Genomic DNA, 11,081 nt, shown 5'->3' on the forward strand with positions numbered 1-11,081 from the left:
CATAGGCAGGCTTTGGGTTGCTGTTGATGTTCTGTTCTTTGTCTGGATGCTGGTTACTGGATGAGTGTGTGCAACTTGTGATCCTTCATCAAGCTATAAATTTAATTTGTATACACTTCTGTAAGTATGTTACACTTAAAAGTTTTTTTCATAAAAGCATCCCCTTTCTTCCTATACCTCAATCTCCAAATCCTGCATCTGTTGCTTGGGGTTGCAGGAATCCCTGATCTAGATATCCAGGACCTAGGAGGAATGAGGAACATGAGGTGGTCAGAAGGTGGTCTGGGGAAGGCTTGTTTCCTATCCAAAAGAGGAACTCTGTTCTTAGCATTTTGTGCAAGAATTCTGAGCAAATTCTCTCTCTTGAGAAATACTGTAAAGGTGGGAGTGATGCTAGATGGTGCTATTCTTCAGCTCCTCAGTGGATCAAAGACACTTTTCATTTTCGGTGTTAGTGACCTGGCAGCCTAACACCTTGTACTGCAATATTTCTATAGGCAATTGTTCATCCCTTTCTAAATTGGGCACAGCGTCTGTTTGTATCCTCACGACTGATTATATAGAATATGCAATGTATTCAAACTATCACATGAGGATGGTCTCCATATTTTGAATTTATTTTCCCACCAGCAGTTAAATTACTTTCTTTTTGTCTTGGATTAGAGGATATGGTATGAAAATTGGATCGGTGGTTCACAGCCAGTGATGAACTCTCCTCCCAAGGGACACTGGACAATGTTAGGGACATTTTTTGATTGCCACCACAGGGGTGGAAGATGTTACTGGCATCTAGTGGGTAGAGGCCAAGGATGCTATGAAATATCCTACATTACACAGGACAGTCTTCCACAGCAAAGAGCAATTCAGTCCAAACTGTCAGCAGCAACCCTATTGAGAAATCCTGTTCGTGGGTTGCAGATAAGCTAAATCGCTAAAACCAAGATTACAGTTCTCAGAAACTAGATAGTCTGTGAATGTTAACCAGAAACCATTCAATTCTGTTCAACTTGTTCAAAAGCATTCCATCAATATGTAGGAGTCTGTGGTTCTGCTAACGTATTTAGGTCATGAAGATCTTTTTTTTTTTTAACTTTTAAAAAATGATTATTATTTTTGGCCATGCTATGCCACAGCATGTGGCACATGAGATCTTAGTTCCTTAACTGGGGTTGGAACCTGTACCCTCTGCACTGGGAGCATGGAGTCTTAACCACCAGATTGCCAGAGAAGTCCCCAAACTTGCTTTAAATATAAAAATATTTAAAGAACAAATATACTCCTTACTTAGCTGAGATCCAATAAAGGAGGCCTGGGTCCTTCTGAACAACTGGGGGGAAAAAAGCAATGGAGAAAGGAAGAATCACTTAAACTCATCTAAATAGATGCCACCCTGGAAAATAATTCTTAGAAAATTTGATGAAGTTTCTACTCTGTGGAAGGAATATGCCTAAACCTCTTATCAACATACACCCCAGTCGCAGAAGTCCAGTGATCACAAAAGGCTAAAACTATGTTTTGTGAAAACAGGCAGAGTGGTTATCTTTTTTTTTTTTTTTCTCAATAGTTTTTTTTTTTCCCCCCTTGGGTTTAGTCATCTGAAATAATAAGGGAAAAAGGTCTGCTCATATCAGAATGCAGTAATCTTCTAAATGTAGAAATATCTGCCCTTGCCATGGACTATTGCTGAGGCCATTGGAGAAAATGCTAAGTCTTTGCACATTCTCCATAAAGATACCTCATTATGGTGTTTACATTCCTATTCTGTTGGCTCCCACGCACAGAATGTCATCATCAGGGAGATCAATAATAAATGTTTGTCAGGTCCTACTGCCTGGTCCCTAAATAGCCCTGTGTAGCGTTTGCTGCAAATGCTGCTCTCTGCATCCCAGAGGTAAGCGAGAACAGCAGGCTGAAGCCGGGCCCAACATACAACACCGCGTTGCCCAGAGTGCTTCAGTGTGCTGCATTCAATTATTCACAGGCAAGTGGAAATGGGAGAGTCATATACCAGTCTCAGCATACTTCTTTTCCCCTCACTGGTCACTCAATATGTCTCTAACTCCTTGTTGAAACTAGTCCTTTCACACCATTTGAAAATGTTTTCACAGGGTAGTCTTTATCATTTGAGTTCATCTTAGGCTATTCACCTTTAGGTATTTTGATGGCATTTATTTTTCCTGCTTTTTGGCATAGGTAGGAAGTTCCACCTTAGAATTTCTACATCTTAGCCACACCTGGCTGAGCTCTGCCAGAGGAGTGTGTAACCTTAGAAGTCAGGAAGCATTCTGAAAGTGTTTCCATTCCCACGAAGGATAAACACACAGAACAAGAGGAGTCACTGAATTAAAGGGTTTGGGAACTGATTCAAATGGGTTTTAACTACCTTGAACCTAGCCACTGAAGTATGTACTTAAGGACTCATAAGATTATCTTGATGCTCTTGCAGATCTATGCTTATTCAACATACATGCAAGAAATAGTGATTAAGGGGACTTCCCTCATGGCCCAGCGGCAAAGACTCCATGCTTTCCCTGCAGGGGGCGCAGGTTCCATCCCTGGTCAGGGAACTAAGATCTCTCATGCTGTGTGGCTAAAAAAAAAAATTTTAATTAAAATAATCTGTTTTTTTTAATTTCTCTTAAAAATAGTGATTAAGCATCTGTTATATACAACCATGTTGCTAAATGGTGTGTATGTAGCTATGAGTAAGACTGACATGAGCTCTGCCCTGTCGAGCATTTTGTAATTTATAGAAATGCTGTCTCTGAACTAGTTCGAAATAAAGAGGGCAGAACACTAAATCAGTCTCGGAAGATGTCTTTATTTCAACCCAACCATTCTGTGCAGTGTAACCCCAGTCTGACCACTGAACCTTGATGAGCCTTCCTTTCCTTGTCTATATATGGAAATATTACTGATCACTGGCTCACTGTAGAAATTAAGGGAAATAGTGTGCTCTAAAACATATTGCAAAATGCAATATGCAACAAAGAATAACAATATTACTATTAAATACAGCTATTCATCAGTGTGCCCAGAGTTCTCTAAATTGAGTACTGATAATGCTCAGACAACATGTCGGTGTTTCTAAAGGTTTCAATGCAGTGATGTATGTGATATAATTTCTCCATTTAAATTAATAGGAATCTGCAGCTTATAAGGCTGTGAATGCACTTCGGTCAGTTCATGGGGTACAGTACCGATACGGGCCTGCCTCCAGCACATTGTGTAAGTTTCCTTTGGATGCTGTGTTGGAATCATCTCTTGAACCAATATCCTGTGTAATGACTTCCCTTTAAAAAAAAGAGAGAGAGAAAATACGTTCCCCACTCCCCAAAATGAAATTTTTGACTACCAAATTAGCCAAGGAAGACAGAAGTTTATGTCTGACTAGTTTTACGCTGCTTGATAGAAATGACTGTCCCAATTCAAATAAATCCTACACAGAGAATATGCTAAGCACATAATAAAGACTACAGAGTTGAACTGAGATCTCATGACAGTACAAAGTACCCAAATGGGCTCCTTAAGCAGGTGTAACTCCTGTGAAATGGTAATGGGCCTTGAGAAGAAAATGAAGTAATGTTTCAGCTCTGAAAGAGCTTCCTTTTTATCCCTTTCCTTCACCATTCTTGTTATGACATTCTGTTTCTTACATAACACCGTCAACTGAATTTCTTCTTGAACGGTAATTAAAATATCTATTTCATGTGAAATAAAGAGTAACAAGTTCTTTCCAGTGTATGGACATAACTTGGACATATATAGAACCAGGAGACATGGATTCTAGTCTTAATTCTGCCACTAGTTAGATGGAATCCTGACAAAGACGATAATCCTGGGCTTCAGTTTGCACAACTGATGCATGAGGAATGGGACTAGGTCCTTTCCCATAGTCTTTCAAACTCTGCAATTCATTAACAGACTTCTCTGGTGACCCAGTGGTTAAAAATCTGCCTGCCGATGCCAGGGACACAGGTTTAATCCAGGAAGATCCCAAATGCCTTAGGCCAACTAGGCCAAGTGTCCCAACCACTGAAGCCTGAGCACCTAGTGCCTGGGAGCCATGAGAGATGCCACCACAATGAGAGGTCCACACACCACAGGAGAAGACCCCACTCTCCACAACTAGAGAGCCCATGTACAAAGACCCAGTGTAGCCGAAAATAAATTTTAAAGTAAAATTCATTGACTATATGATTTAGAAAATCTAGTGAGAAACCATATATTCCTGAATATCTAGTGTCATTCTAGAAGCTCACCATGATCATATAGTGGATCATATAATGTACATTATATGTGGGTGTACAGACATTGACATTCAATTATACTTTTCAATGAGCTAGCAGATTTCTCAATTTCTTTAATTTATCCATTATAACCAATTTATCCATTTCTAACCAATCACTTCTTCAGCCTTCAGAAGAAATGCTTGGCTTGTTAATTAACATTGTTTATAAGTTTATCCTGGTAATGGTGATATCTTAAGTATCAGAAATAATTGTTTTTAAGTTAATGATCATTGGTCTATTGCTGACCTTTCTATAACTGTCTTTTAAAAGAGCCACTTTGAAAGGGGAAATATAGTATTTTTAAAAATCACATTACCAGTTAATGCCAATACAATATATATTAACAATCTAAAAACATTAATTTTTAAAAAGCCTTACTCACAGTTCACCTTTCAGCTTGGTATTAAGACGGTCATAGTGTTATATTTACTGAGAGCAACCTGTTACCATAGAAATGAGGCTGTCATATCGCCATGATGTAAGGGTTGGCAAATATTGTCTCTGACTTCAGCTACTATGGCTACTATTTGCAGTTCCAGTGACTGACTCTAACCCAGAGGGACAAGGAAGCCGCAGCCTACCTTCTGGCCCCAACTGAAGCAAAGGGGTCCTTGGAAACAGCAGAGTCATTTGATTGTCATCGTCATGTAATTCTGTCTAACTTGTCCTAGCAAAAATGGCATCAAAAAGTGGTATCATTTGAGAGGCAAAATTTTAAAATAATGGTGTTATGTTAGGCTGGATCATATAAACTTCAGGAAGAAGTATATAAAGATTCTTCTATGAAAATTTATTCATTTATGAGTTAATTACTAAAAGCATGTTATGCTAAAAACTGCATACTAGGCACTTTGGGGTTAAAGGTACTAAACAGTAACACCAAATGCATCCTGATTGCTTTAATTTTCAAAACAACTCTATGCAGGAGGTACTATGATCCCTTTTTCAAAAGGAAGACTGAGGCACAGAGAATCCCAGAAGGTGCTGGGATTGGACACAGTCCAAGCCCACAGTGTGGGCTTTCAGTTCTGTGCCGGAAAGCTGGAGTGTGTAAGGTCACAGAAGCCAGAAGGAGAGAGTTGCCAGAATGGACTATCAGCTAGGTTAAATGCTGCTGAGAGGCTAAAAGTGTGATCTGAGCAAGGAAAAAACAAAAAAAGGAGATTAGGCCCCGCTGTCAGAGGTGACCTTCAAGAACAAAGGCTTCATAGTCTGGTAGAGGCAAGAACCAGATTGAAAGTGGTTGAGGATGTAGACGCAACATATATAGATTATCTTTTGAGAGCTAAACAAAAGAAAGAAGAAAAAGAAGATAATATATCATAGGGATCTTGAGAAGGAAGTGCTCCAAGGAAGTAGGGCTGGGACAGTTTGGTCAATGAGGATGCAAGAGAAGGGGTGGTCTATTAGCAAAACAAGGTCCTGGAGAAGGGACCCTCTCACTACCAGAGAAGGCAACAAAAAATAGTATCAGACAATGTCACGTGTAAAAGACGAGCAGCATTTCTTCCTGAGCTAGGATAAAGGTGAAGAGTGGGATGGAAGCAGAGGAGGTGCTGAGTTAACTACCGATGATGAGAGTGGAAACAGTGATAAAGTAAGGGGCGGGGCCAGAAGAGAATGACGAAGGGTCTGTAAGTGAAGGTCTAGAAAAAGGCACCTATAATACCATTGGTAATGGAGGAAAACCTCAGAATGAATGAATTTACAACAACAGATTTTCTCCATCTCCCTATTGAGATCGAAAATGGAAAAACTGGACTTTGGAATTGAGAATTAGTAAATCAAAAGCAGAAAAGGGCTAGAAAAGAAGGGTCTAGTGAGAAATTTAGTGGTGTAATTCATAGTCAGCTAGAGAGTTCAATGAAATTCTAAGAAGCCTGTGGGCAGTCTTAGAAACTGCAATAAGTAAAGGCAAAGAACAAGTTCATCAGGAGTGAAAAACAGGGGATATAGAAGAAATGAGGTTTTCTGAGATCAGAATTTCAATATTCTAGAGCGGAATGCCTGCCGAGCCTCAATTCTAGACCTTGGAAGAGAAGAAAAAAGCCCACAATATGGGTATGTTTCTTGGTGAATGAAGTGAGGGTGGAGAGAAATGATATTGAAGTTGAAGCTGAGAAATTGAGGTCATTGTACTGGAAAAGCATTGCTGCGTAGACTAGATCCTCCAAGAGCAAAGTTTTCATAAATGTCAGAGGCAAGAACCAGACTGAAAGTGGCTAGGATGATTTATGATGATAGCAGGTATGATTTATAAGTTCCATGAGCTCAATGTTAAGGAACTCTGGTTAAATTGCTCCTGTTGAAAGGGTATTTAAGTGGAAAGATTTAGTATAGCTTAGTAAGCAAGTACTATATATACATTTTGAAAATTACATACTCTAGTGAAGTTGACATTTTTTTTTTAACTTTTAGATGTGAGTTCTGGTAGCTCAATGGATTGGGCCTACAAAAATGGAATACCCTACACGTTTGCTTTTGAACTACGTGACACTGGGCATTTTGGCTTTTTACTCCCAGAGACACTCATCAAACCCACCTGTACAGAGACCATGCTGGCTGTGAAGAATATCACAATGCACCTACTAAAGAAGTGCCCCTGAGCCACCCCAAGGGGCAGGTCAACCACCAGAAAGAGCCGATTCTGTGCAAGATTCATGTGAAAGTGGGTGGATATTGTTACAGAGAAGAGCAACTGCCGAGAGAGAACCTAACTGTGGACTTTAAAATCTTCTCATGCAATCCCATTCTCTGTGGCAATTAAAAAAATGGTTAAAATATATATATATAGCCTACTTTGTTGTAAGAGAAGACATCCATTTTCTATCCATTTACAGTCTTATTTGTTTAAGTGGGGAGGGGATGTTTTCTGATTTGTCTCAAGAAATGTACAAATTGGGGATTCTACTTCAATAAATCTCATGTTCTCAATTAAAATCTAGGCTACTAATCATGTTTTATCACTTGGTTCTCATGTAAAATGAAAATTTTAGAATGGAAAGAAATATATTTCTTAATATCATAAATATACAGGCTAATAAGACCTCAGATTATTCATATCACCGGCTGGCATTAGTGCACCAAACACCTATAAAGATGTAGCAAGGAAGGGCAGTTATGTTCAGACTTTAAGAATTCCACTTAAAAAAAAACAGAGTAAACATTAATTGAGGAGCCACACAGTGTTAAGAGCTTTACACTTACTAGCAATCTCACCAATTCCTCAAATACTATTGGGTTTCCCTGGTGGCTCAGAATCTGCAGTCCCAGCTCCTGCAATGCAGAAGACCTGGGTTTGATCCCTGGGTCAGGAAGATCCCCTGGAGAAGGGAATGGCTACCCATTCTAGTACTCTTGCCTGGAGAATTTCATGGACGAGGAGCCCAGCAGGCTACAGTCCATGGGGTCACAAAGAGACAGACAGAGTGAGTGACCTTTCACTTTCAGACACGACTGTCATTCCCATTTTTCAAATGAGGAAATTGTGGTTTAAAAGGATGATATCAAGCAGGGGGTGGGATGGGGTAGATTGGGTAATTGGGATTGGCATATATACCCTGCTGCTGCTGCTGCTGCTGCTAAGTCACTTCAGTCGTATCCGACTCTGTGTGACCCCATAGACAGCAGCCCACCAGGCTCCCTTGTCCCTGGGATTCTCCAGGCAAAAACACTGGAGTGGGTTGCCATTTCCATCTCCAATATATACCCTACTATGTATAAAATAGGTAACTAATAGCATTGATGACTGTATAGCACAGGGAACTCTACTCAGTGCTGTATTGACCTAAATAGGAAGGAAATCCAAAAAAGAGGAGATATTAATATATGTATATGTGTGGCTGATTCACTTTGCTGCACAGCAGAAACTAACGCAACTTCGGAAAGCAACTGTTACAAAAAAATTTTTTAATGTTTTTTAAAAAGGTGATATAGAGTCCCATTTCTAAGAATATGATAGGATAAGTATCTGTACTGGTGGAAATAACTCAAGCTTCTAGACAATATGTAATTTTTAAAAATCATATTTAAAACATCAGATCAAGAAGTACAGAAACCTCAGGGCAGGGCTTGAGTGAAGACAGGATCCTAGAAAGGTAAGGGGTCCACTGAGAACATCTGTCAGATCAGCTGAGTGCAGACTCTGATTTCCACAGTGTTTCAGAGAGTGGTCACAGAGAACAAAGCCCAGCGTGAGTCCAGGGTGGGAAATCTAATAGCAGATTCTCCTCTGACCAAAATTCTGGAATTCCAAAGTGCTAATCCTTCAGTGTAAATAAATGCCCAAACTACCACCAATGGACCCCAAGGCAAATTAACTATTTCAGATTCTGACAAAGTAGAGAGGGGACAGACTGCCACTGAGCCCTCACCCAGGTTTGCAACCCCAATTCAGACTACCTAGATGGTCTGATAGGCCTCTAGCCAAGAGTTCAGTTCTGACTAATCCCAGACTGGTTATACATTCCAAGTATGTGATAGAAGCAAATCCTCTCAGAGGATTTAGCTGACCAAAACACATCATGAACACCAAGATAAAGAGCTGAGCCTTAAAAGTTCCAGAGAGAAAAAGAAATGATGGCAAAGAGACAAGGACCAGAGTGTCAGGAAACATCTCAACAGCACCACAGATGCTGGATGATAGAAAAATGTCTTTAGACTTTTGAAGGAAAAATCTATTCTAAAAATCTATAACACACCTTCCCTGACTGTCCAGTGGTTAAGACTGTGCTTCCACTGTAGGGGGTTGCAGATTCGATCCCTGGTTGGAGAACTAAGATCCCACATGCCGAGCAGAAAAAAAAAAATCTATACCCAGCAAAATAATCAATGAAATGTGAGGGTAAAATATAGACATTTTCATATAACTGAAGTCCTAGTTATCTTTCTCTGAAAACTCCTGAAGGATATGCTCTACCAAAGTAAGAGTCTAAATGAAGATAAAAATGTAAAATCCTAGAAAATAGGAAATTCAACATAGGAGGAAAGAATGAAAAAAAATCTCTACAGTTGTGTGATTTGAATGTCCATGCCTTGTGCTTGGTTGCTTAATAAATATTTATATTTGGCTTTAAAAAATAAAAAAGAATAAACAAATCTCAAGATAAAGAATCTGAAAAAGGGACTTTTCTGGTGGCACAGTGGGTAAGAATCCACCTGCCAATGCAAGGGACACCAGTTCCATCCCTGGTCCAGGAAGATCCTACCATGGAGCAACTAAGCCCGTGCACCACAACGATTGAGCCTGCACGCTAGAGCCCCTGAGCCACAACTACCGAAGCCCATGCACCTAGAACCCTGCTCCACAGCAAGAGAAACCGGCATACCCCACGGAGAACAGCCCCAACTCTGCACGACTAGAGAAAGCCCGTGCACAGCAACAGAGACCCAGCACAGCCAAAAACAAACAAACAAAATTATATAACACAACCTGAAAAATACATAAACGTATAACTGAATCACTTTGGTGTACATCTGAAACTAGCATAACATTGTAAATAAATTATACCTCAGTTTAAAAATAAATAAAATAATGATTTGCCTCTCCATTTAAAAAAAAAAAATCAAGATAATGGTGAAGGGAAACTTTCCAGCAACAGCATGTGCCAGGCTTAGAGAATGATTAACTTGGCATAAGGGAAGGAAAACTAAAGACTTCAGAGGAAGTTTTCCAAGATATATATGAAACAGAACACTTAAACATGCTCAGAGGCAATTTTCACTTATATCCAAAAATTCAGGGATGAGTTAGTAATAAAAGCACAGAAACCAAGCTAACCAAAAACAAGCAGCAATTGAGAAGAAATATAATCATATACAGACAGCAAAAACAAGACCAGGAGCTGACTGTGGCTCAGATCATGAACTCCTTATTGCCAAATTCTGACTTAAATTGAGGAAAGTATGGAAAACCACTTGACTGTTCAGGTATGACCTAAATCAAACCCCTTATGATTATACACTGGAAGTGAGAAATAGATTTAAGGGACTAGATCTGATAGACAAGAGTGCCTGGTGAACTATGAACAGAGGTTCGTGACACTGTACAGGAGACAGGGATCAAGACCATCCCCATGGAAAGGAAATGCAAAAAAAGCAAAATGGCTGTCTGAGGAGGCCTTACAAATAGCTGTGAAAAGAAGAGAAGCCAAAAAAAAGGAGAAAAGGAAAGTTATTCTTATCTGAATGCAGAGTTCCAAAGACTAGCAAGGAGAGATTAAAAAAAACAGCCTTCCTCAATGATCAATGCAAAGAAATAGAGGAAAACAACAGAATGGGAAAGACTAGAGATCTCTTCAGGAAAATTAGAGATTCCAAGGGAACATTTCATGCAAAGATGGGCTTGATAAAGGACAGAAATGGTATGGACCTAACAGAAGCAGAAGATATTAAAAAGAGGTGGCCAGAATACACACAACTGTGCAAAAAAGATCTTCACGACCCAGATAATCACGATGATGTGATCACTGACCTAGAGCCAGACATCCTGGAATGTGAAGTCAAGTGGGCCTTAGAAAGCATCACTACAAACAAAGCTAGTGGAGGCGATGGAATTCCAGTGGAGCTATTCCAAATCCTGAAAGATGATGCTGTGAAACTGTTGCACTCCATAGGCCAGCAAATTTGGAAAACTCAGCAGTGGCCACAGGACTGGAAAAGGGTTTTCATTCCAATCCCAAAGAAAGACAATGCCAAAGAATGTTTGAACTACTGCACAATTGCACTCATCTCACACGCTAGTAAAGTAATGCTCAAAATTCTCCAAGCCAGGCTTCAGCAATACATGAA

At 39.7% G+C, this 11,081-nt stretch overlaps 1 protein-coding gene across 1 annotated transcript in view; it reads left to right on the forward strand.

Moving 5' to 3' along the window:
• The window catches only part of CPA6 (carboxypeptidase A6), a 300,483-nt gene extending 293,475 nt beyond the window's left edge, over nt 1-7,008 (forward strand). Inside the window, exons 10-11 of the mRNA XM_010848449.1 lie at nt 3,144-3,228; nt 6,711-7,008. Coding sequence (XP_010846751.1) covers nt 3,144-3,228; nt 6,711-6,898 — 273 coding nt within the window. The 3' untranslated portion in view covers nt 6,899-7,008. The remainder of the gene's footprint in view (nt 1-3,143; nt 3,229-6,710) is intronic.
• Nucleotides 7,009-11,081: the final 4,073 nt, after the last annotated feature.

This window comes from Bison bison, unplaced genomic scaffold (genome assembly GCF_000754665.1).
Source record: "Bison bison bison isolate TAMUID 2011002044 unplaced genomic scaffold, Bison_UMD1.0 scf7180017864267, whole genome shotgun sequence".
NCBI lineage: Eukaryota > Metazoa > Chordata > Mammalia > Artiodactyla > Bovidae > Bison > Bison bison.